At 40.3% G+C, this 26,905-nt stretch overlaps 1 protein-coding gene across 1 annotated transcript in view; it reads left to right on the top strand.

Annotated features, from left to right (window-relative positions):
* Positions 1-26,905, top strand: part of hecw1a (HECT, C2 and WW domain containing E3 ubiquitin protein ligase 1a) — a 193,327-nt gene that overhangs the window by 24,521 nt on the left and 141,901 nt on the right. Inside the window, 1 exon segment of the mRNA XM_079661830.1 lies at positions 15,466-15,560. Within this exon segment, the coding sequence (XP_079517956.1) occupies positions 15,466-15,560 (95 nt within the window).

The following is a 26,905-nucleotide window of genomic DNA, read 5'->3' as shown; positions in this document are numbered from 1 at the left end:
ATCATGCATTTTAGCCATTCCTCATTTCGCTCAATTTAACACTGTCTTTGCATGGCTGATTCTGTGAGAACAGCACCATCTACAGGCCTGGCATATGTACTACAGCGTCTCCAGCGCTTTCGAACGGCAATGTCCGTGGCTGTCTCCTCCTGATTGGTGGAGTTGGCCCAATAACCGTGGCGCCACTTATGTGACGTCACAGAAGTGTTAAAATCTGGATCAGTCTGTATCAGATCCATTGCAGCCCCTTTTTAAGAGATTTGGGTATGGAGAAAAGAGAGAGGGTTATGTTTTCTGACACTTAGTGAGTTCCCTGGAACACCGGGGACACATATTCATGTATAAAAGACAGATAGGTCACCTTTAAATTAAATATTTTTGAGGTATATTATTTTACACTTAATGGTTGTGAAAGGGAAGGAGTGTGTCAAGATTTGTGCAGTGGACTGGGAGTTAGTATGTATAAAAAGAGAAGTGAGGGAAGATTAAAATAAAAAGGCTTGGAGATGTCCCCATATTGTTGTATTGCACCACAAGGATAATAGAACAACAACTAGAGAATGCAATTCCTGAGGAAATTGCTAGTGGAATGCTTTATGCTGAAAAGCTCCACTTCGAGCGATAGAACTATTAACAAAGCACTTATATACTAATAAAGGACAGGCTTATCTAAAGCCAGTTGAGTAGCACTTGAAATGTTTTAGCTCTATGAAACCTGATGTACTTATTTGATTCTGTTTTCTTCAAGTTTGTATTTTGTTGGTTGAACGCACTTATTGTAAGTCGCTTTGGATAAAAGCGTCAGCTAAATGCAATGTAATGTAATGTAAAAAAGCTGACGCTAAACTGCTATGCTGAAATGTAATGTGTAAGAAGAAAGTGAAGAATTTAGATTGAAATGATACATGAACACTGGGGGCTTGAATGTGTGATGAGAGAAGAAAATAAAGTAAAAAGGCTTGGAAAAGCGGCAGAATATTTGAATTGCAAACTTTTGAACTAACTTGATGGTGAATGATCTGTCGCCATGCCAACGGCATTTGATGACATCCCATAATACGCTTAGATGCGTTGATGGCTGCATCGTTACCAAACCTGTGAAGTTTTGGGCCATTTGGAGCATTTTCACTGAAGTTATGAGAAAACCTGTGTTTCATGGTGAGCATTGTGTTGCCATTAGGGATGTAACGATACCAAAAACTCACGGTACGATAATATCGCGATAACAAGTCCACGGTACGGTATTTATCGCGATATTGAATAATAAAGAAAGAAAAAAAAATTTAATTTCTTTTTGGGAATTTTCTTTTTAAATTTAAAAATGTTTTACTTGAAAGAATGTTCTTTATTAAATAACACATCTGATATGTACAGCATTTTAGTAGGATAGCAGTATTTTAAAGTGTCAAAAACAAAGTGACAGTAGCAGACTGGAACAAGAAAACCAGTGTTTTTGTACCTCATTTAATTTCAAACCTTTATTTATCCAGATTGTCCCTTGAGATCATAGATCTCTTTTTCAAGGGAGACCTGCAGAACCTACTAGTACTACCAAACAAAGTAGGCATTTTCTTTGTGCCAGTGCACCTCACAAATAAACAAGGACATTTAATAATCTTATAAAATAAATCAAGTTTCACTTTAGTTTTTCAAGTAACTGAACTCAAACTGACTAAGTCACTCACTCAGCATCATCAGACAGGTTTTTAGGAATATGAGCATGTCCACATTTCCAGGTAGAAGCTGGGATGTTTTGGAGTTTACAATATCCCCTGCTGTGGAAAAAACTCTCTCGCTTGGTACTGATGTTGCTGGGACAGCAGTGGTCACGTTAACCGAATATTTTTTTTAACAATGACGGAAAAATCTGAAAGCAGTCTGTCATTTTGACAGATTAGAACAAACTCGGAACAGCGCCAACGTTTCCCAGCGAGGCTCTGGTGTTATGCCGTGTTATGCATTCCCTCCAAAAGGAAATTATATCGTTTCCAAACCATACTTTGCCGTACAGATCACTGAAATGTCTGGAAGTTTTTGCTTTACGCTTTGCGCGCTCCCGCGAGGTGCATGCATATCTCAGTGGGCATGCAGTTCACGAGCGTGCTCTCTCTCTCCCCCCCCCCTGTCAGCGCGACACGTTAGTGGCAAGTTCAGACCCGATGGGTAATAATGGATTATGACGGATATTTTATGATCCTGTCTGTCAAAATTACTTTTTTAACATTTTCATAGGAGTTATAACGACATCGTCTTTTATGGCGAGGGATGCGTTTCCATCGAAACGGCATATAATGAAACCCCATAATTGACGTAGAGCTGTTGAGGGCTGGACCGGTGATATACAAGCAAAGTTTGGGGGACGATGGGACCGTGTCCATTGGAGTTACAGCGACATCGTGTTTTATGGCGAGGGATGCGTTTCCATGGACACAGCTTATGATGACACCCCATTATTGACGTAGAGCTGTTGAGGGCAGGACCATTAACCATTATCTGAAGTCTACTGCTCTGAGCATGTCAGTTGGAGTTATGACATCATCGTGTTCCATGACACAGGTGTTTATATTTGAGCTAAGACGTGTCCAGAGATCAAAGGTTTCCATGGTGATCAAAGAAATGTGGTAAAGGCTCAAATTTGTTAAACAACACATTTGTAACAGGTTTGTTAATTGACCAAAAAATATGAACAGTTGGAAGATTGAAAATGGGATTATTATTAGGATTATTTGTAGGTCATTGAAAAGTAGAATCATTTAGAAAGATGTGAACATTGAAGTTTCGATTTTAGAAAAGATGACACTGTAGTGCATCGCTGGTTTTAAAAGTGATTTATAAGAGTCATGTTTAAGATTTGCAATACTTAAAACGTTTATAAAGTTCCTCTGAGTGTTTGTCGTTAGTTAGCTGATAAAATGTTAGGGATATATACCTTGACATATTGACTACAAGAGCTTGAATCAAACAAGGAAACTTGTATTTGAAAGATTAACTGACATAGCAACAGTCGCACGTGGTATATAAGTGGTGTGGCCAGGGCCGGCCTTGACCAATTTGCTGCCCTAGGCAAGATGTTAGATGGCGGCCCCCCCCGCGGCCTCACAGAAAACTCCAATGTTAATAAAATCAGAAGCTGTATACGTTTTTTGGGAGATTTATTTATTTTAACACAAATACAAATTTAAAACCTATAATTGCAGTCAGCAGCCTCGCCAACACACCAGTGCTTTCTAAAGGCCTATTCACACATGGCCCCTCCTCTTGCTCCCTGCTGAGGTCAGACAGGGCAACAAGTTGCTCCTCTGCTGACAGGCACACAATCCACCTGTACTGATATACAGTCCGTGAGAGACTAATTGTCTCACCTTAAAGAGCTGGATGTGTAAGAAGTACAACCCAGAAACATTTAATAATTTAAAACAAAAGCTGCTTTGCTGAACACTAACACATACTACTTCTGGGTAGCAAAATCTTTGCTATCAATCACTTCAGTCTTTGTTAAAAGCAAGATTTAGCCAAAATCCAACCATTAAAATACTACAGGCCTCTATCTCACACCTTACCTTAGCCTGACTCTCCTTGCCTTTCTTGAAGCAAAATTATCTATGACATCATCATAAGACAGTTGTTTTGAGACCACATGGTTGATGCTTATGATGGATAGTCCACTGAGACGTTCTTGTCCCATAGAAGCTCTCTTGATGAAATCTCTCATCAAGTGAAGAGAGGGCTGTATCCACAACCACATTAAAAAAATGTGTGAAGTGCATCATCAATAGGCTCATCTGGAGACTCATAACCAAACTGCCGTTTTGTGGATCTCAACCGCTTTTGTTTGAGAACAGCCTCCACGTTCATCTCCTCACACATCTCCTTTGCAGTTGTCTGTGCATCAGCAAATCCAGTCCTTCTGTAGCAGATGAGGGAATCTCCTGTTTTCTTCAGCAGGTCGACAGCCACATCACAGCATGGAGGGTGACTGCATCAGTTTGCTCACATGCTCGATCTTGTAGAGGATGTCATACCATATGGTTGTGCAAATGGCAAAACGGTAAGATCCAATCTCCTCAGCCAAAGACTGGGCTTCAACCCTCAACACAGGGTCTGCAGTTGTTTCCCTCACCTCCAGAAGAGCCTCTCTGATTTGCCCAGCCTGGTACTTTACTGCCTCAACGCTTTTTATCCTGCTTTCCCCATCTGGTCTCTGACCACGATTTCAGGGTTGTTTTGAAATGTTTCAGCAGGATGTCCCATCTATGCGTGGAGGCCGAGAAGAGTCTGTACAACTTTGTTCAATAGCCAAAGTAGCCTATATCATCTGGTGAGCTCTTTGCAGCATCAGCTACCACCATATTTAAGGTGTGAGCACCACAAGGGACAACAAAACCTCTTGGGTTCTGCCGAAGCAACCTAGCCTGAACACCTTTATTCTTACCCTTCATGTTGGCACCGTTGTCATATGACTGTTCTCTGCAGTCCTCAAAGGGATGTTAAGTTCCTCCAGCCTTTTGAGAATGAGAAATGTTAAACTTTCCCCTGTTGACTGCTCTGCCACAAAAAAGCCCAGGAAATGTTCTTTAACCTGTGGTTTGTCTTCTAGTGATACCCTCACAATAACAGAGAGTTGTTCTTTATGACTCAGATCAGGAGTGCAATCCAAAATGATGGAGAAATACTTACAAGTTTTTATCTCTTCCACAATTGTGTCCAGTATTTTAGAGCTGATTGAGTCAATCAGTTCATTTTGAATTATTTTGCCCATATAATGTGTGTGACTGCCAGCTCCACTTTCCACCATACCAACATGCTGCTTCATGACTGGATCGAAATTTGGCCATAAGCTCCACTTCTTTTAAAAAGTTACCATTGTCTGGTTGGTTTAATGTGTCTGTGGACCCCCTCAGAGCCAAGTTTCTCTCTGCTAAGGACTGAATTATCGCCAAGAGTTGGGTGAGAACGTCGCGCCACCTATTTCTCTCAGCCTGAGCAAGGGCCATCTCTTGCATATCTATTATAAGCCCCCTGGCAAGACGGACGTCTAACTCCTTCCATGTTGCCATGTTTGTGTTGTGCTCCTTGCTTTCTTCATGTACCTTGAGCAAGTGACTTGCATTTTTCCAGTCCTTTAGTCCTTCCCTATTGAGTTTGTAATTTCTCTGTGAAAACATTTTTCAGCAGAAGCAGTGCAAGCTATCATTCTTTTTTTAATACATCAACCAGCTTCTTTTGATTTTTTCTCCGTTGATTAAGACTCTGTTAAAATAGTCCTGGTTTCACTTAACATGGTCCACTCTGAACAAACTCTGTCCTATAATTATCAGTAAGAACAGATGGCCAGTCGGCAGGGTCTATTGGTGAAGCCTTTATCCCCGATGCTGTATCACTTGGCTCTGCTGAGGTGGAGGGGACAGGAGCTCTTGATGCTGCTGCAGTGCTGGGCTCTGCTGAGGTGGAGGCGAGAGGAGCACTTGATGCTGCTGCAGGGCTGGGCTCTGCTGAAGTGGAGGGGACAGGAGCTCTTGATGCTGCAGTGCTGGGCTCTGCTGAGGTGGAGGGGACAGGAGCGCTTGATGCTGCTGCAGGGCTGGGCTCTGCTGAGGTGGAGGGGACAGGAGCGCTTGATGCTGCTGCAGGGCTGGGCTCTGCTGAGGTGGAGGAGACAGGAGCGCGTGATGCTGCTGCAGTGCTGGGCTCTGCTGAGGTGGTATGAGGCCCAACATATTTCAAAAGTGCATCTGGAGAGAGAAGAGAAGTATATGTGACCATCAAGAGATGCATTATATTTGCTAGACCTAAGACATATTATAGAAATCAGAAAACAGGAGCAGCTCACAAAATAATTAGAATATCATGGAATATATTGCCTCCATACCATGTAGAATTGATGCATTTATCTCTGCAAAAGGAGCCCCGACAAAGTATTGAGTACATATTTGAATAAACTTTTCAGAAGATCGAAATATCTGTATTATAAATGCTTATCTAATATTATACGCGATACAGGATTATTGATTTTCATGATCTGTAAGAATCACAATTTTGAAATATTTCACTTCATGCATAATGAATCTAGAATATATGAATTTGTTTTATTAAATTAAAGAAAAACAGTTCTATGATATAGTTATTCTTTTAGATGCACTTGTAGATTCTGCGACTTACCAGATGGCAAAGAAGCAGTTACATACATTGTAATATAGCATATTAAAGATAAAGGCTAAGGTATGCAGTATTTACAGTAGTGACAAGCATTTTAAGACTGATGTAAACTTTACACTATTGATTATTGAACATACTTTATCAATCAATCAATGTTTATTTATATAGCCCAATATCACAAATGTTACATTTGTCTCAGTGGACTTCACAGTTTGTACAGAATATCAGTATGACAATACGACACCCTCTGTCCTTAGACCCTCACATCGTACAAGGAAAAACTTCCCGAGAAAACCCCACAGTTTAAAGGGAAAAATGGGAGAAACCTCAGGGAGAGCAACAGAGGAGGGATCCCTCTCCCAGGACGGACAGACGTGCAATAGATGCCGTGTGTAAATTGAAAAGATAATACATTTGCAACATAGGTAATCCAAATGTTTGGAAATGCATGTGTGTATAATAAGAAGATGAATCCACGAGGATATCCATCCAGGACTTATGATCCAGGACCAGCCACGACTCAAGATCCAGGACTCGCAATCCATGACACAGGACCGCAGGATCATCCATGACTCCGGATCCCGGCGTATATAGACACCAAAAAGAAAGAAATTTGGGGAAGCTGGGTTAATCGGAACATGAGAGTACACAGGTATAGACAGAGAGAAGGAAGAAGTAAGATGTCCCCCGACAAACTAAGCCTATATCAGCAAAACTAGGGGCTGAATCTAATCAGCCCTAACTATAAGCTTTATCAAAAAGGAAGGTCTTAAGCGCACTCTTAAAAACGGATAGGGTGTCTGCCGTCCGAACACAAACTGGAAGCTGATTCCACAAAAGTGGAGCTTGATAAGAAAAGGCTCTGGCTCCCATTGTACTTTTAGAGACTCTAGGAACAACCAACAACCCTGCATTCTTGGAACGCAATGCCCTAGTAGGACAATAGGGTATAATGAGTTCTTTAAGGTAAGATGGCGCCTGCCCATTAAGGGCTTTGTAGGCGAGAAGAAGAATTTTAAATTCTATCCTGTGTTCTATAGGGAGCCAGTGTAAGGCAGCCAGAACAGGAGTAATGTGTTCCCTTTTCCTAACTCTGGTTAGTACACGAGCTGCAGCATTTTGAATCAGCTGAAGCGACTTGACTGACTTCTTGGTACACCCTGATAATAAGGAGTTACAATAATCCAGCCTTGAAGTAACAAATGCATGGACTAGTTTCTCTGCATTGTTTTGAGGCAAGATATGCCTGATTTTTGCAATGTTACGTAGATGGAAGTAGGCGGTCCTTGAAATTGATTTTATGTGGGCGTTAAAGGATAAATCCTGATCAAATATAACACCAAGATTCCTTACAGTCTCACTGGAGGCCAAATTAATGCCATCCATAGTTAATATATCTTTAGATAATTTGTTTCGTAGATTCTTCGGGCCAAGTACAATAACTTCAGTTTTGGTCGTGTTTAACATCAAAAAATGTAAGGTCATCCACATTTTTAAGTCCTTGAGGCAGTCTTGAATTTTATTTAGATGATTAATTTCATCAGGCTTGACTGATAAATATAGTTGAGTATCATCCGCATAACAATGAAAGTTTACAGAATGATTCCTTATAATATTGCCTAACGGAAGCATATATAGGGTGAACAAAATAGGTCCAAGCACTGAGCCCTGTGGCACTCCATGGCTAACTTTGGTTTGCATGGAAGATTCATCGTTGACACGTACAAACTGAGAGCGTTCAGATAGATAGGACCTAAACCAGCCTAAAGCAGTTCCCTGTATGCCAACTAAGTGCTCTAGTCTTTGCAATAGGATATCATGGTCGATAGTATCAAATGCAGCACTAAGATCGAGCAAGACAAGAATAGAGACAAGTCCCTTGTCAGAGGCTATTAGAATGTCATTTGTGACTTTAACCAGAGCTGTCTCTGTGCTATGTTGTGTTCTAAAGCCAGACTGAAAATCTTCAAATAGATCATAGTTTTTTAAGTAATCACACAGCTGTTTTGCGACTGCTTTCTCAAGAATTTTTGAGAGGAACGGAAGATTAGAAATAGGTCTATAGTTGGCTAAAACCTCTGGATCGAGGTTGTGCTTTTTAAGAAGCGGTTTTATCACTGCTACTTTGAAAGATTTTGGAACATAGCCTGATAATAAAGACATATTCATAATATTTAATAAAGAAGTGCTAATTAATGGAAAAACTTCTTTTAACAGCTTAGTTGGAATCGGGTCTAAGATACACGTTGATGGTTTAGAAGAGAGAATCATTGAATTTAATTGTTCAAGGTTTATGGCTGAAAAGCATTCTAGTTTACTATCTAGTGTAATATTATTAGAACTTACGTTTCCGGGAGCTGTTGATAACACTATACTGGTCAAAGGCAAGAGGTCATTGATTTTGTTTCTAAGAGTAACAATTTTACCGTTAAAAAAGCACATAAAATCATTACTACTGAGTGCTATGGGAATAGAAGGCTCAGTCGAGCTGTGGCTCTCTGTCAGCCTGGCTACAGTGCTGAAAAGAAATCTTGCATTATTCTTATTCTCATCTATTAATGAAGAGTAGTATGCTGCTCTCGCTTTACGCAGTGCTTTCTTATATTCATTGAGAGTAATATGCCAAATTAAACGAGATTCTTCAAGTTTAGTGGAACGCCATATCCTTTCAAGTTGTCTCGACTTTTGCTTTATTTTGCGGGTTTCGGCATTATGCCATGGAGCTAATCTATGTTGTTTTATTTTCTTCTTTTTCAAAGGAGCAACAGAGTTTAATTTTATTCGCAGCGCATCTGTAGCACTATCAACAACATGATCAATTTGGGGTGGTGTACATTTTGTATAAGTTTCCTCCCCTACATGCAGACATGCTATAGAGTTAAGTATTGGTGGAATCTCTTCCTTAAATTTGGCTATAGCACTAACAGATAGGTTTCTGCTGCAGGAGCTTTTGGCTAATGCTTTGTAGTCTAGTAACAGTACTTCAAAAGTTACTAAGAAACGGTCGGATAAAGCAGGATTATGCGGTTCGACTAATAGTTGCTCAATTTCAATACCATAAGTCAGAACAAGGTCAAGAGTGTGATTATAGCAGTGGGTTGGTTTATTTACACTCTGACAGAAACCAACAGAATCTAATATAGAGTTAAATGCAACAGTAAGGCTATTTTTATCATCGTCAACATGAATATTAAAGTCACCTACGATAATTACTTTATCTGTTTTAAGTACCAAAGCTGATAAAAACTCAGAGAATTCTGATAAGAACTCTGAATAAGGACCTGGTGCACGGTACACTGTAAAAAATAAGATTGGCTGCAAAGTTTTCCAGGTCGGATGCGTAAGACTGAAAATGAGGCTTTCAAAGGAGGTATAATTTAATTTTTGTTTAGTATTGATAAGTAAACTTGAGTCAAAGATTGCTGCAACTCCACCTCCTCGGCCCGTGCCTCGGGCAATATGAGTATTGATATGGCTGGGTGGAGTGGCCTCATTTATGCTGACATATTCTTCATGTCTCAACCAAGTTTCAGTGAGACAGCATATATCAATATTATAATCTGATATTAAATCATTTACCAGTATTGCTTTAGATGCTAGAGATCTTATGTTTAAGAGACCACATTTAATCTTCCTGTTTTGTTGCACTGTAGTAGTTGTTACATTTACTTTTATTAGGTTATTATGTATGACACCTCTATTAGGTTTTACCTTAAATTGTCCTTGGGCAGACACACACACCGTTAATATTGGGTATTTTATTGGGGTCGGGATTCCTATGGATGACTGCCTAGGAGAGAGCGCAGAGAAGCGTGTAAGACTGCGACTCTGCCTCCTGGTCTCAACTCCAGTTTGTCATGGATTAAGTCCACAGAGCCCTGAAATGTTTGCCGAAATGAGATTTGCACCTTCCAAAGTAGGATGAATGCCGTCTCTCTTAATCAGACCAGGTTTTCCCCAGAAGGCTGTCCAATTATTCACGAAGCCCACATTGTTTGCTGGGCACCACCAAGACAACCAGCGCTGAAATGATGACATGCGGCTATACATGTCATCATTGATCAGATTGACTTTAGACAGCATAAACTGTAAGGCAATACAATTAAAGGCCTACAACTATAAATTATTGAGGGGATGTAAAAGGAATAGCATTTTAATGACTATCATTATTACTACTAGCCTATTACTACAAGCAGGGCAAACACCTCAACAGATATAGTAGATGATATATAGCCGGTGATGTAACTCTTTCCAAATGTCCCTGTCACGGCTGGAGGGCAAGGTAGCAGAATCTCCAAATTCAAAAATACTTTTATTGCAAAAACTAGCAACAAAGTAGAAATAAGGCAAGGCAAAAAAACACAAAAATCCTTGAGAAGTGACTTAAGAGGGAACTCGAGAGGAGACTTGAGAGGGGACTCGAGAAGAGACTCGAGAGATGACCTGAGAAGGAACTTGAGAAGAGACTCGAGAGGGGACTCGATAGGGGACTTGAGAGGGAACTCGAGAGGGAACTCGAGAGGTGACTTGAAAGGAGACTCGAGAGGGAACTTGAGAGGGGACTCGAGAGGGAACTTGAGAAGGGACTTGGAAAGGGACTCGAGAGGGGACTTGTGTCGGTCTGTACGCCGACAGGGCACAGGGTGCTGGATTCGGCAAGAACGCCAACAGGACACGGGGAGCTGGCATCGGCCGGAGAGCCAACAGGTGACGAGGAGCTGGAGTGGGCCGGACCACCGACAGGACACGGGGGGCTGGCGTCGGCCGGGGAGCCAGTACTGGAGCCGAAACTGTGGCCGGAACCATGGCTGCTGGGGCCGGAACCATGGCTGCTGAGGCCAGGACTGAGGCTGGAACCATGGCTGCTGGGGCCAGAATTGGGGCTGGAACCATGGCTGTGTAGGCCGGTTCTGGAGCCGGAACCATGGCTGCAGGGGCCGGTACTGGAGCCGGGACAGGAGCCAGTACCATGGCTGCTGGGGCCTCTACTGGAGCCAGAACCATAGCTGCTGGGGCCGGTACTGGAGCCGGAACCATGGCTGCTGGGGCCTGTACTGGAGCCCAAAGCATGGCTTCTGGGGCTCGGGCTGCTAGCCTGGACTTGTGACTCCTTCTCTTAGGAGCCTTTTGGAGGCTCCGTGGACCTCCAAAAGCCAGACGAGTACCCGTGAATGGATCCTGGACAGGAGCAGGAAATGGGGAAGAAGCCGGGGCTGACTCCAGACAGAACACACCGAGACGTATGGTGTCAGGTTGGTAATTGGGAGGCAGGGGGCTAGCATGCCTGGGGCTAGCAGGCCGGGAATCACATGTCGGGAGGAAGTCCATAATCCAGCCAGGTAAGAACCTCACAAAACATGGTCTCTCTGTTGCCATCTGGTGCGCCTCTGCCAGAGCAGCCTCTTTCTGCTCAACACTGGACGCTCCCCTCCACCTACCATAGCAGAAAGCCAAAGAATAGATAAATTGATGTAACTCCACCTCAAATTGATAATCTGCTGGGTCCATCTTGGTGGGATTATTCTGTCACGGCTGGAGGGCAAGGTACACAGGACCCAAAAGCAGAATATTCAAATTAAAAATAGTTTTATTGCAAAAACTAGCAACAAAGTAAAAATAAGGCAAGGCAAAAAAACACAAAAATCCCTCTGAACAGAAAACCTTCCAACAACATAAAGTAATCCCACAAAGACCAACAGAAAAACCAGAACCTAAATGCACACAAACTAATCAACTGAACAAGACACAGGTGAGAGGGGAGGAGACAACACCGGGCACCAGGCGGACACAATCAGCAGAAACAGACAAGACGGGAGGGGAAACACAGAGACAGGAAACCAAAGACAGAACCAGACATGACAAAAACACAACACAGACAGATCGTCCCTGAATTTAAGGTGGTAGTAACGGTATTAATTTATGTTAACTCTAAATGTACTTAACTATTGATTAGCAAACAAACGACCTTGCTATTGTCTAAAAGTAAGCTAGCAAGTTAAAACTGTTCCATCAACGGTAACTACAATTCCTTTTTTGACTTTGTTTAATCAGTCAGTGACACATGCATGAAAAAGCAGCAGAATATTTGAACTGAAAACTTTAGAACTAAAAGCATACGTCACCAATAATGTCTAAAATATGCGGAACATGTTGAAGTCAGTATGAAGTCTCCATCCGACGGTAAATGAGACAGTCTGTTAAACTCCAGTTACCACGTCATTAGTCTGCTGCTCTAATTATGTCAGTTGGAGTTATGACATCATCGTGTTCCATGACACAGGTGTTTATATTTGAGCTAACGACGTGTCCAGAGATCAAAGGTTTCCATGGTGATTAGTGAGAGGAAAGCATTTTCATTGTTCTGAATGAGAGATAAACCTGTTACATGTGAACGTTTTGTTGAAGAACCGTAACAGATATCGGTGACATTTCAAAGCGTGAATCATGTTAAGGAACTTGGCCATCTGAAGTGTACTTTTTGTGTACTTTTGGGTTAATAATATGGCCTTTTTGGCAGATTAACTAAAGGTGTGCGGCTGCTGTGGTGGGGAAAGAGCAGCCTGAATTTACAGTGGAGTTTAATGGAGACATGTTGAAAGTTTTTGTCACATCATGCCCTCAAGAGGCATTTTGTTTAATTATTTTTGCCTAATTATTTTTTATCTTTCAAGCTACGAGATGTTCTCCTACGTTTGTCATGAAAAATTATGTCTCAGTAATGTAGGTTTGGGAATTATGGCAGGTTTAAAAGAAAATATGAAGGCAAAATCTGTCCTCCAATCTAGCTGTGACATCACGCACTCTAAAATCTGAAGAAGGCCTCTTTACCAAGGTCTGAACAATGTTTAATATAATTTAATAATGCCAGAAAGATGTGTGACATTTTAAAGTTGGAATGAGGTTTCTGAGTGAAAGTATGAAGGAGCAGTTAGCAGTTGAAGAAGGAGCAGTTGAAGTTGCATGGAGATTGTTGGAGTCTGAAGAGTTCTCCATTGACTTCCATGTTCAAAATGGGATGTGTTATGGGATGTATCTCTGGAATTATGAAAGTTATGAAGGATACAAGTAATAGCCATTGATTCCCGACCGAGCTGAACGTTTTGATGTTTGAACGGAGTTTCTACGATGTTCAACGTGGGAGAAGAAGCAGCGCAAAATAACCCGGCGGAATAATAAAGAATTTTGTGCGTAGCATAACAGATGGTGGAATGCTGTGTCAGCATTCCCACTAAATAAAGGTGACGTCTAAAAGCTGTTTGCCAACCGCCCTTAAACAACTAATGAAGAACAAGAAGCAAACACGAACAACAAAACGAACAAAAATACAAGAAGAAGAAAAGTTAGTATGGCAATTTCAGATAACACACAGGAGCTAGAAGACCCACCTGCTTCTTTTAAATCAGCTGTGTGGGAACATTTTGGATTCCCTGTGGACTACAATAACGATAGATTGCGAGTGGTGGATCGGACGAGGATGGTGTGTCGGCGATGTTCGACAGCGGTGCGGTATGCTTATGGTAACACACGCCAAACATGCTGAATCATATCAGAAGGCATCACCCAGATTTGCCAATCACCGGAGCCCGGCAAAAGACAACAGCAGTTCAACAGCTTATCCCCGCTGTTTTTAAGAAGCCAATAGACATGAAAGCCGTGAGACCAAAATAAATAACGGAAGCTATTGTATTGGCATATATATTTCAACGGCTATGCGCCCTTGAAACACTCTTATTATTTATTTTGTAATATTTTCAAGACATTCTTTTTAGTTTTACAGCTTGATGAATCCTTTTTGTTTGACATCAGTCATTATAGATAATATGGCCATCTGAGTATGTGTGGTACTGTTTGTGTTTTTTTTTTAACTGTGTAATACAGTTAATTATTCAAAATGTTAGAGTTCCTTATTTTTCTACTGAAACTTGTACTAGTGTTCAAAAATAAATAACAAGAAACCTGGAATTATGCATTTGGAACTTTTTTGTTGCTTTTTCTTGTTGTACCAAATACCTTGACCCCCAAACCGAGGTACGTACCGAACCGTGAATTCTGTGAACCGTTACACCCCTAGTACGTACATTTCTGTTTTTGACCAGTACATAACTGCGTGTATACTTACTGTAGGTTCACAGTATCTATAATAATTTTAAAATCGCATCAATGCAATTTAAATGTACATAATCATATAGGATATCACTCAGTCAGGACTCTCATTACTTGAGACTTAATGGTCACCTATTATGCAAAATGCACTTTTTGATGTCTTTTATACATAAATATTTCCCCGGTGTGTAATGAGAATCACAAAGTGTCAGAAAATACAACCCTCTCTCTTTTCATCATTACCCACGTCTCTAAAAACAGGGGTACAGCGGAGCTGATCCAGATTTTCTAAGAACTTCACACCATTACTAAAATGTGGGCTGGCTTTACAGTACACTGAACTCCTGGCAACAGCCCAACCTATCAGCTAGGCAACCCATATACAGTTGCCTAGCTGAATCACCTCCCGCAGCTGTATGTCTGTTTATTCAGCAGAGTGTCTACGGGAGAGACTTAGAGTAAAGATGTTATATACATAATACATACAATGGCACTGTTCTAGTGGTAAACACTGAATAAAGAGCATGCCAAGATGTGTGCTGTATCAGAAACAATGCACAACATGTTTTGGAAGTAATATGGTCTGTGTTTACATTAGCAAGCATCGCTAACACTCAGAGCTAACGCTATACTGGAGAGAATATGATTAAAGAAGCCGGATATAAAAGGTACTGTCCTTGTGGTAATCGGCGAGATAGAAATTGTTTGAACTCCATACTGTTTCAGAAATAGTGCTTGATTTGGTTTGGAACATAATATGGCATTTAATTAGGGCAGTGTTTTAGCTGAGTTTCTGCCGGTAGACACCCTTCTATTCACTGCTTGCATGCATACGCCCAAAAATGACTGGGCCAGCAGCAGCAGCCCAGTGACATTACAAGGGCCAGACCCAGAATAAGCACTTTTGTAACAGAGCTGAAATAGAGGGGTATGAGGCATGCTTCGATGGGGGATGTGTTTCGTATTTTGAGCAAAACACTTCAGAGACATGTTTTGTATAGATATGGCCCCATAGTATATTGTTCAAATATAGCATAATAGGTGAGCTTTAAATGAATACTAATAAAAACATATCCAAACCCCAAAACCTGTTTTGTATCAAGGTCCAAATGACAATGTGGTGAAAAGATAACTAATTATCGTTTCATTTTCTCTTCATCATTTCTCTTTTCTTCCTCTCTTTCCCTCTCATCTCATCCTTCTCAGGTGAGACCCAGGTCTGCTTCAGGTATTACGATGGCGTCAGCGGAACACTTAGGGCAACGACTCCCAGCATAACCATAAAGAAGGCTTCTGCACCTGTGAGTCCGACCAAACATCATGGCTTTATTTTGACGTATGCGGCTTTCTGAGATGTATAATAATAATAATAATAATACATTACAGTTATAAAGCGCTTCTCCTGGTGATCAAAGCGCGTACAAGCAATTAAAACAAAATAACAACAAAAGTAAAAAGTGCTAAGCTAGGTGAAATAAGGGCGAGGGGTTAGCGGATTAGGAGTTGAAGGCAAGAGTGATAAGGTGAGTTTTGAGGGATTGTTTGAATGATGTGAGATTGTTGGCAGATCTAACGTGGCTGGGGAGGGAGTTCCAGAGTGTGGGGGGGGCTGCAGCGAAGGCCCTGTTACCCCAGTTCTGGAGCTTTTCCCCTGATGGGCTGCAGTAGGTTAGCTTCAGCAGACTTAAGGCGACGGGTGGGGGTGTGTCGTTGGATGAGGTCACAGAGGTAGGGGGGGGCAAGGTTGTTGAGGGCTTTGAATGTATGTAATGTATGGCGCTTCGATGGTCTCTAAGTATTGTGTGTCTGTTGAATGGCAGCCTGGCCTCTTTATTTCTATTCACTTCAGTCAGTCATGTCAATCAACCTTAGTGGTGAAGAAGCTACTTTGTATTTGTACCTTGCAAGGCAATAACCTATTCTTGAAGTAGCTATGCTACATTCACACATAACAGGAATGGACTATTGACATGCTCTGCTCTTGAAAGGAGTCTTATAATAACACTAAAAAAAAGCTTGGCTGGGGCAGGATGCTGGGGCGGGATGGCGGGGCGCTGAGGCAGGGTGCTGGGGCAGGGCGCTGGGGCAGAGCGCTACTGGAATAGCACAGCGTCTTTCTGGAAATATAGATGTTTACGACATGAAGCACTTATGTGGCCACTCAAAGTAAATCTGGGTGCTCTGAAAAAAGATGTATAGACCCTCACAACGTAACTTAATCAATTTCAATGTTAGAAATAAATTGGTAAACATTTTGGTACAAACCTATAACAAACACAATTTCAGCAAGGCATGCAAATAAGGATACAAAAAATGGGAGTAAGAAGGACCATAAATATAGAGGGAGGAATTTATTTGGATGTTAAGTTCAAATATCAAGAAGGTTTCTCCAGAATCGCACACTTCAGCTTAAAGGAATAGTAACATTGGTTTGTGGTGAATCTCAGCAACTAGTCAGAATAAGAATTACGTTTATTACAAGGTAAGTTTTAACTAATAGACATTTAAGAACAAATACAGTGGAAGCACATTATAAAAAGGAATTTAAAAACAGGCATTTAAAAAGCAAAGACAATAAAATCAACACAACAGGTATAAAATACATGGATAAAAAGCCATACTGCAGTTTGAATTTGAACAACTCATCCAAATGCAGCGTCAAAAAGATTAGTTTTTAATCTCAATTTAAAAGTATCAACAGTTGCAGCTAACCTGCAGTATTCATGCAGTTTGTTCCAGATGGTCGGGGCATAACAACTAAATGCTGCTTCTCCATGTTTAGTTCTTACTCTTGTAGCAGAGAGAAGACCCATCCCAGAAGACCTGAGACTCCTGGATGGTTCATATTTTTGCAGGAGATCATTAATATAATTTGTTCCTAAACCATTTAGTGCTTTAAAAACCTGCAACAGTACTTTAAAATCAATTATTTGGCAGACTGGAAGCCAGTGTAAAGACTTCAGTACAGGACTGATGTGATCCACTCTTTTAGTGTTTGTGAGGACATGGGCAGCAGCGTTCTGAATCAGCTGCAGCTTTACTTTATGTTTATTCAACCATATGCAGATCCATTTTACATTGTTGAAATAAAAAAGCAAACAATTACTTACAGTTCAGCAAACACAGAGAATTATACATCATGGTATCCTAAAAGTTTCATCCAAACAAAGACGAATGAGAGAATATTGAATCGGCAACACACAAATAAATAAAAAATAAACAAGAATTAGTTTTGTTCAAGTCCACCCTTATCTTTACAGCACCTTTTCACAATTGTAGCCCAAAATTATCGATTACAGGAATCCATCTATTTACAAACACATCCAACTTCATCTGGAGTCTTCCTGTTATTTTTTCCATTGAGAACACCATCTCGCCACTGACGTACACTGAAAAAATTGATACTTTGGATAAATAACTTTCGCACATTTTTTACAGCTAATTTCTTTAGTTTATTCCAAATACATTTTTTAACCTACATTTTTTTATTTGAGTCAAGTAAAAGATATTGCTTCCGTCAAAGACAGGGGTTTTCAAAGTGTGGGAAGGTGAGCCTCCCCTCAGAGAACATAAGAACAGCCGCGCCCCCCCTCCCAATTATTATTGCTGTTATTATTATTATTGCTGTTATTATTATTATTGTTGCTATAATGCAGGGGTATTCAATTGCATTTCAAAGAGGTCCAGTAAGAAAAATGTAATAAAATGCTCTGTTTTCGCTGTCTACCTTCCGCCATTTGAAATTACTCCGACTGCTTCTCTCCTCTTGTCTCGTCTCTGTGTTTGAATCTATCGTGCTGACTGCACCGATTTGATTGGCTGAGTAGCGTCACCTCCTTAAAACATTAAACAATAACTTTTTAAAACATTTTTATTTTTAGGTTTTAAACATATTGTATAAAACCCCCAATACTTGGACTATTCCTTGCACCCCTCTAGAATAAGCCCGAATGGTCTCAACCATATTGCATCAGTAACGTGCACTTGTTGTTATAACAAGATCGCAAGGACGCTGGTAGCGATCGGAAAATTGAGTGTTGTTCAGTTTGTGTGTTGTGGAACATGCGTGTCCGTGCATGAAAATATACCACACACCCAATTACAATTGCATGTTCAATTCACTACCCTGGAAGTTAATACAGTTGTTAAAGTTGGAACAGCCTTTGGACAGCCGTTCTTCCTTGCATGTCAGTCGCCGACATCTTCTTACAGAGGAAAGGCACATCTAGCTGCAGCACGAACCGTATATTTCCACACGCCATGTTGTCAAGACATTTTTTTTTTTAACATTTTCAACATCGTGGATACATCCTTATATGCTCCCGGTAACACACTGAACGTCAACTTTTCCTCCTTATTACACTCACCCCTACTTTAGTGGGAACAATGAGTCTGCGTCTTTGATGCACAGAGGAATAAACGCAGATCATCCTCTGGCTGCAGCCTTTACCGGCACTTGCTTTTGATCAAAGTCAATGCGGAAAACCTGCACTCACACAGGTAGGTGGAGGTGAAGGGAATGAGCACTTTTACAGCCTTTTTGGCGAGGTGGGGGAACTCGGTCTCCACAGACAGACAAAAGTGGGCAAGTGTCACTTTCCTCGTCTTTTTCTCGTTCTTTTGTGTCTCACGCTGCGCCTCCCCTGAAGCTCTCTGGCGCCCCCCAGGGGAGGCGCGCCTCACACTTTGAAGACCGCTGGTCTAAGATATATATTTACATTCACACAAAGTAATAAGATGATTCATTCTGAAGACCGCACAACATTTATTACTTTGTTATAACTTGATCTTTCCTTTTGGACTAACCTCATATTTATATTAGATCTAAGTAGAGTTTTTAAGTTTGTGAATTATCTTTTTTTTTAAATACTTCATTTTGTTGCAGGCAATATTTTTTATTATAGCTTAAAATATTTTTATTTTATTACAAAGCAAAAACTTGAATGCACATCAATACAATACTGTGTTTTATTTACTGTAAACAAATTACATTTTTACTTAAACTTATAACACTTTGTTTAGCTCAGTTCACATAAAGACTGAATATTCTCTTCAAAAGACCTTGACATTTTTTGGGATGTCTTTAAAATATGCATCACCTATTCTGTTTTATAAAATACTATATATTTTTAATTAAAAATAAATACATCAATAAATTAATACAATTAATTGAGTAAATTATGCTACCAATTTCCACTAAAGTATAAAGTAAATCAAGATCACTTTGACTTGTTTTTTTTAACAAAACTCTCCTGTAGCCTTAACCATATACATCAAATATATGGATATGAACATTTTAATGTATTTTGCATATCTCTCCTTTAAAATGTAAATTATGAATGCATTTAAACCTGGCTGCCTTTTACTAAAAGACTAGAATGCATGCATGACATCTTTTCTTTTTACATTTTTAAACATTTCAATGTTTGCAATATTTTCTGCAGCTCTTAATTACAACTTCAGATAAACATGTATTAGCCATTGAGAAGGGTTTAAGTAGCATTACCAGAATCTGTGAAGTCACATTCTTTTGTAACTTCAAATGAAACATACAGAGGCCAAAACAATTAAGCAATGAAAAATGCAGTTCAATCACTAGCATTGCAATCTTTGAACAAGGTTGGCCGGATAATATCCACATGTCTACCCTACTTTTATAATTTTTGAATCATAAATCTATTGATCATAAATCTATCAATTAGATTTATGATCCGACTGAACAAAACGTGATCCGTCTCTTAAATGTGTGTCAACCACAGACCTTATTTCAAGCTATTTTCCCAAATCCTATGGAGACATTGCATTTCTGTTTTGTCGAGGGAACCGGGTTTTACAACGCGTCACTGTGGCACTCTATTTCACACACTTCCCTGACTTCATCAGTAAGCTGCGCCATTGTCTCTGGAATTCCATTAGGCAGAACTAGCTTCCTGGTGTCATCGGGATTCAGAAGAATTTTTAACTTGGCTGGCGTTTTCACGGTCATGTCAGGCAACCCAAAAGGAACTAGAAAAAACAAGAACATAAACAATGGTATTACTAATAGTGCAATGATACACTGACAACTGAATGTCAGTGTATGTCTCACAATAGTGACATGCCTGGAATGACAAAGCAAATTATTGCTACCAGTAGCTCTTGCCCAATAAACATACAGATGTGAGGATTGACTTTACATGCAACAATATTAATGAAGTGCATTCTTGTATTTTTCATTTACTTGTACAATACATACTTTTTCTCCTTTAACTTTAATATTTTAAATTACCTTACTTAACATTTGGGTACCTAACTAGATATATTATCACTTGATATTAGAGTAACACAGCGTCCACACGGCAGGGTGCGTTGAAGCTTGCCGCTTGCGTGTCTGAAGCTCGACCAAAATTCAATCACATCAATCTCCCGCCCTGGACACACAAGCAAGCGGTTTGATTGGCTAGAGCTTGTAGTGGCATATGATTTGATTGGCTGATGCTTCCGTCGAAGCTTGAACAGTTGAACTTTTCTCAACTTTTGAAGCGAGCAACGGAGGCAAAGTGAAGCGACGGAAGCACAATGCAGTTCAGCAAAGCGTCACCCCATTCAAAGTGAATGGGAAGCTGGGTTGAAGCTTCAACCAGGGTTCGAGTTATAAACTGAGCTCTATGGGGTCACACACACACACACACACACACACACACACACACACACACACACACACACACACACACACACACACACACACACACACACACACACACACACACACACACACCTCTACTTGCTACAAACTTAAATATGAAAAGGTTCAACTATGCACACACATCATCTCGGCTCGCGCAGCACGCTCACAGGCGTAGATTGCGCAACCTTGGAAGTGAAGTGCAGGCATATTGTCATTCAAGAGATGCGTAGTTCTTTTGGAAAACATGTGTTTTTATTAGCCTATTTATCTCGTTAGCGTAAATAATACTCATTACATTGACACATGCATTATTTGTGATTAAAATAATGGTTGTTGGTAATGTATTACAGCCTGGTATTATTACGCCGAAGTCGGTTTTCCATGTCATCCCATTTAGCCCACAGCCCTTTCTTGACGTATGCCTCTGTCTTCCGTGGCGCTCACTCTATTCCCTGCCGTTGTTATTCTTTCATCCAGTTGGTCTATTTGCTGTTTCATCTCAGTCATGGACGATTCCAGTCTGTTAAGTGACAGTTTAGTGTCCTTAAAGGACTCACTGTTTTCTTGTCTGAGTTTTCTCAACTCCGCTAGCATCTCTGATTCACCACCTGTTGGTTCGCTGCTCATGCAACGCATACTGTCCGTTAGCATTAGCTGCTTCTGGCTAGCTTTCATTTCATCGTGTTTTCCTGTATTAGCGTTCTTCTTGATTTCTTTCTTGCTTCTTGTTAACATGGAAGTCAATGGAGAAACTTCAGACTTGAAAAATCTTCATGCGACTTCAACTGCTAACTGTTCCTTCATATTTTCACTCAGAAACCTCATTCCAACTTTAAAATGTTACACATCTTTCTGACATTATTCATGTAACACAACTTTTAAATCTGATTCATACTTTTAGAGATATTAAACATTGTTCAGACCTTGGTAAAGAGGCCTTCTTCAGATTTTAGAGTGCGTGATGTCACAGCTAGAGTGGTGGACAGATTCAATTTTGCCTTCATATTTTCTTTTAAACCTGCCATAATTCCCAAACCCTACATTCCTGAGACATAATTTTTCATGACAAACGTAGGAAAACATCTCGTAGCAAAAATAATTAAACAAAATTCCTCTTGAGGGCATGAAGTGACAAAAACCTTCAACATGTCTCCATTAAACCCCATTGTAAATTCAGCCTCATCTTTCCCCACCACAGCAGCCACACACCTTTAGTTAATCTGCCAAAAAGGCCACATTATTAACCCGAAAGTACACAAAAATTACACTTCAGATGTTCAAGTTCCTTGACATGCTTCACGCTTTGAAATTTCACCGATATCTGTTACGGTTCTTCAACAAAACGTTCACATGTAAGAGGTTTATCTCTCATTCAGAACAAGGAAAATGCTCTCCTCTCACTGATTACTGCACACCACTCCAGGACAGTTTTGAGATTTCTTCAATTGCCGTTGCCATGGCAACACAATGCTCACCATGAAACACGGTTTTCTCATAACTTCAGTGAAAAATGCTTCAAACGGCCCAAAACTTCACAGGTTTGTTAACGATGCAGCCATCAACGCATCTAAGCGTATTATGGGATGTCATCAAATGCCGTTGACATGGCGACAGATCATTCGCCATCAAGTTAGTTAAAAAGTTTGCAGTTCAAATATTCTCCTGCTTTTCCAAGCCTTATTACCCTATTTTCTTCTCTCATCACACATTCAATCCCCCAGTGTTCATGTATCATTTCAATCTAAATTCTTCACTTTCTTCTTACACATTACATTTCAGCATAGCAGTTTAGCGTCAGCTTTTCAGCAAAAAGCATTCCCACTAGCAATTTCTTCAGGAATTGCATTCTCTAGTTCAGTCTCGTGTTCATTTGTCGGATATCTCTTGGGTTTTGACTATTTTAATCACGGGTCTGACGGAGCTGGGGAATCAAGCGTCTGTTTTCGCCATCATGTAACCGGAAGTCCCAGCTGCAGCTTTCTAATGGATTTTTTGTGAGCCCTGTGAAGACACTATTACAGTAGTCAAGAAGATAAAAGAAACTGAAGATAAAAGCATCAACAAGCTTTTCTAAATCCTGTTGTGACATTAGTCTTTTGTTCTTCAGGTGATAGTATGCAGACTTAATAACTGTTGTAATGTGACTGTTAAAATTCAGGTATGAGTGCATCACTACACCTAGATTTCTAGCTTTAATCGTTGTTTTGTAGTCTGCCGACTGAAGCTCTGAGATGACTTTTAATCTTTCCTTCTTTGCTCCAAAAACAATGATCTCAGTTTTCTCATTGTTCAATTGGAGAAATTCCTACTCATCCAGTCATTGATGTGCTCAATGCACTTGCTCAGTGTTGTAATCGGAGAATAGTCTCCTTTAAATACATCTGGGTGTCATCTGCATAGATATAATAACTTAGATCGTTGTTTTTCATAATCTGAGCAAATGATAGCATATGAGGAGTTCTTTTCCAAAACGCTATACATCCATTTTAATAGTTTTCAGGAAAATGACATTTTTTACCTAGACCCACAGATTTTGTTAATATTACATTTATCCTGTTAAAATTGTTTTTTGGCTCAGTCTGAACATATTGAACAATGATTATTAAATCAAACAACAATATTGTTGATTAAATCAAAGTTTTTTATTTTTATTTTTTCAAAACGCTATAAATCCATCCATTTTTTTCAAAACGCTATAAATCCATCCATTTATTTTAATTGATGGTTTATGTCTTTTTTTGTTTAAACGAGAAAATGCAACATATGATATCAGGGACTCATACTATAAATGAATATAAATCAAATAAGTGCAAATACATGAAATAAATAAAACCCAAATGAAATAAATAGTAACATAAACTAAATAGTAAAATAAAATAAATATTTGCAATTTGACATTTCAATATTGTCCAATTTATAACAATAAATAAAACATACAAATACCACTATTAAAACAATGTTAAAAATACATTCAAATCATTTAGTAACACATTTAGGCCAATAGTCATTCAGTGCCGAACCTGTAAAAAGTAATGATAGTAATGATAACGATATTCAATAGGCAAGTCATTCAGTAATACATTCAGTAAGGCATTCAGTAAAGTGTCGAATCCGTAAAAAGTAGGACATCATCTTTTGCCTGGTAACTCTCTCCGTGGTGTTTGAGGCAGTCACTCAGCGCAGAAGCAATCATATTGCTTTCTTTGCTACCCTCATTCTCCTGCCACACAGACCAATGGACATCATCTTTTGCCTGGTAACTCTCTCCGTGGTGCACAACCACACCAAACAGGTACAGATACATCTGCCGCGAGTAATAGGCCTGTCCTCTTGGGTTTTTTGGAAGGACCATGTTTTGCATCATGTCAAAACAGAGACATGACCTTCGGCAACCCTGCCTAACAGCTCATAAAAGACGCGCGCTCGGCGGCGATGCAAGATGAATGATGCAGATTCCATCCTCTTCTCTGTCTCAGCTAGGTTTGGATCTGCAATCCTGAGCTTGTACTTGGCACAATTAGCGCATGTATCTGTGGCTGGGTGACCAAAGCCAAGATTGAAATCCTTGGAGAACACTGAATAATACAGGGAGTAGCTGGTCTGAGCATGGTTCTGAGCCTCAAAGAGCTCATGCATCTTGCGCACATTCAGGTCACTGGGGAGATACTTGCGGCCTGGTGCTCCTCTCCGCCCATAATGGCTGGCCCTGCAGGTAAAGGACTAGACGTGCTCAACAATGAGTTACCTTCTCCTTGCCTGCTCCTCACTGTGCCGTGCACCACCTCTTCTCTCTGGGCGAGCCTCAGCAGTCTCAGCATAATATTGAGCCACCCGGGACACACAGTCTTTGCTGATGCCTGTGAAAGTAAATTATTTAGATTGTCATATACATTGATTGTAGCCAGTATGAAATAAACATAATTACACACAACTAACTTGCTATTACCATTCCAGTTTTGTCCTTAGCAGGGGTTAGGAACCTCTTTTGCTTAACATCACCTTTCATACACACCTCTCTCTCTCTCTCTCTCTCTCTCTCTCTCTCTCTCTCTCTCTCTCTCTCTCTCTCTCTCTCTCTCTCTCTCTCTCTCTCTCTCTACAGCCTCTCTCCCCCTCCTCTTTACAGATGATCTACAGCCTCTTTCTCTCTCCCTCTCTCTCCTCTTCACAGACCTACAGCCTTACTATCGCTTTCTATCTCTCTCTCTCTCTCTCTCTCTCTCTCTCTCTCGTTTTACAGATAACCTACAGTTTTTATTAACCTCAAAGCCATTAGGACACACACACGCACACACACACACACACACACACACACACACACACACACACACACACACACACACACACACACACACACACACACACACACACACACACACACACACACACAGCTTCCGTAGCCCTGCTCTATAGCAATGACATCAGTAGGCTAGTATACTTTCCATGTCACGTTAGCATGCTTATTAACAGCAGAAGATCTTTGTCGCAAGGGAGAAACCTACAAAACGGGATTAAACTAGCAAATTCTGAAACGAAAGTTGTACTCACCAAACACTTTAATGAAGGTTGCCTTGCAAACGGGAACCTTCTCTGGGTGACCGTTGCACAAGAGATTGTACTTGACAGATACGTTCCGGTCTTTTTGTTTGTTTAAGTCCTGAACTTTCGGACGCTCCCTTTTCACTTGCGTGATGTCCAGGAGATGAAGTATAGCCCGGTCCTAGTCAACCTTGTTTGTTTTTTTCATACAAATGGTTGAAGTTCATCATCAGGTCGTCCGGTGACAGCTTCTCGGCCTGACAGAAACCTTTCGCAGCAGCTTTGTGTTGACATCCCACAGTAGGTATTAACGCGCCACCCGAGTGACGAACCTTCTTTTGTTGTTGTTTTTGTGGTTTTCTTTGTCCAGTCGACGTTTTCTACCCCCAGGTGTAGGTCTCACTGGCTCATCCAGGGCATCAAAGTTGTTACAACAGTTTAAAGACATTTACAGACTTATTTCGAAGACTGAATGAACATAAACAAACCTTCGACTCAGAGCGCCGCCATGTTGGATTGCATAGAATACTCACCGAATTCTGATTGGCAGAGAGGACATATCGCGTTTAGGCTCAAAATAGGTTCGTCGCTTATCGCGGTTTGGAAAGGAACTCCATCTTGCCGTACATTTCAAACAAGGATATATAGCGATTTGGCATGAAACGTTGATAGAGCAGTGAATAGGTTCAGTACACAGCAAAATGGCACGACAAACTCAATTTTTTTCAATTTGGCGTTTATAGCGTTTTGGAAAATAACTCCTCATATAGATATTAAAAAGCAAAGGTCCTAAGATGGAGCCTTGAGGAACCCTGCATGTCATATTTGTCAACGCTGATGTGTAGTTGCCTATTGAGACAACGTTTTTTCTGTCCTTTAAGTAGGAACCAAACCAATTTAGAACTGTTGCCAAAATTCCCACCCAGTTTTCTAGTCAGTATAGCAATATGTTGTTGTCAACAGTATCAAACGCAGTGCTGAGATCTAATAATAATAATAATACTGATACTCTGCCACTATCTGTGTTTAAATGGATGTCATTTAAGACTTAAAAACGCGTCATCTGCAGGACAGCGTCTGAGGGCTTCTTAATATTTAATAAACTATGAACGTTTCATATCAATGTAACGGGAAGAAACTCAGCTAACTGATGATATGAACCATTTTTATCAAAAAAAACCACAAGACTAACGCTGAGCCTCTGAATTAGCCCTGAGCGAAAAAATGCTAACGCCGTTAGCACAGAACTCAATCATAAAACTCTTATTACTTATCGTAAATGCAAATCCAACATATACAACGATACACACATACAACCAGCATAGTGAGATTACACAGAATCGAAAGGTATCTGTATCATCACTTCATGATCAGAACTTGTGACATTATAAATAAAAACAGACATCACAACACGTGGCATTAGGTAGCAAACACGGCAAT

Source organism: Notothenia rossii (genome assembly GCF_949606895.1).
Source record: "Notothenia rossii genome assembly, chromosome: 12".
Classification (NCBI taxonomy): domain Eukaryota; kingdom Metazoa; phylum Chordata; class Actinopteri; order Perciformes; family Nototheniidae; genus Notothenia; species Notothenia rossii.
The sequence above is the reverse complement of the archived record's forward strand: the minus strand, read 5'-3'. Positions and strand labels throughout refer to the sequence as shown.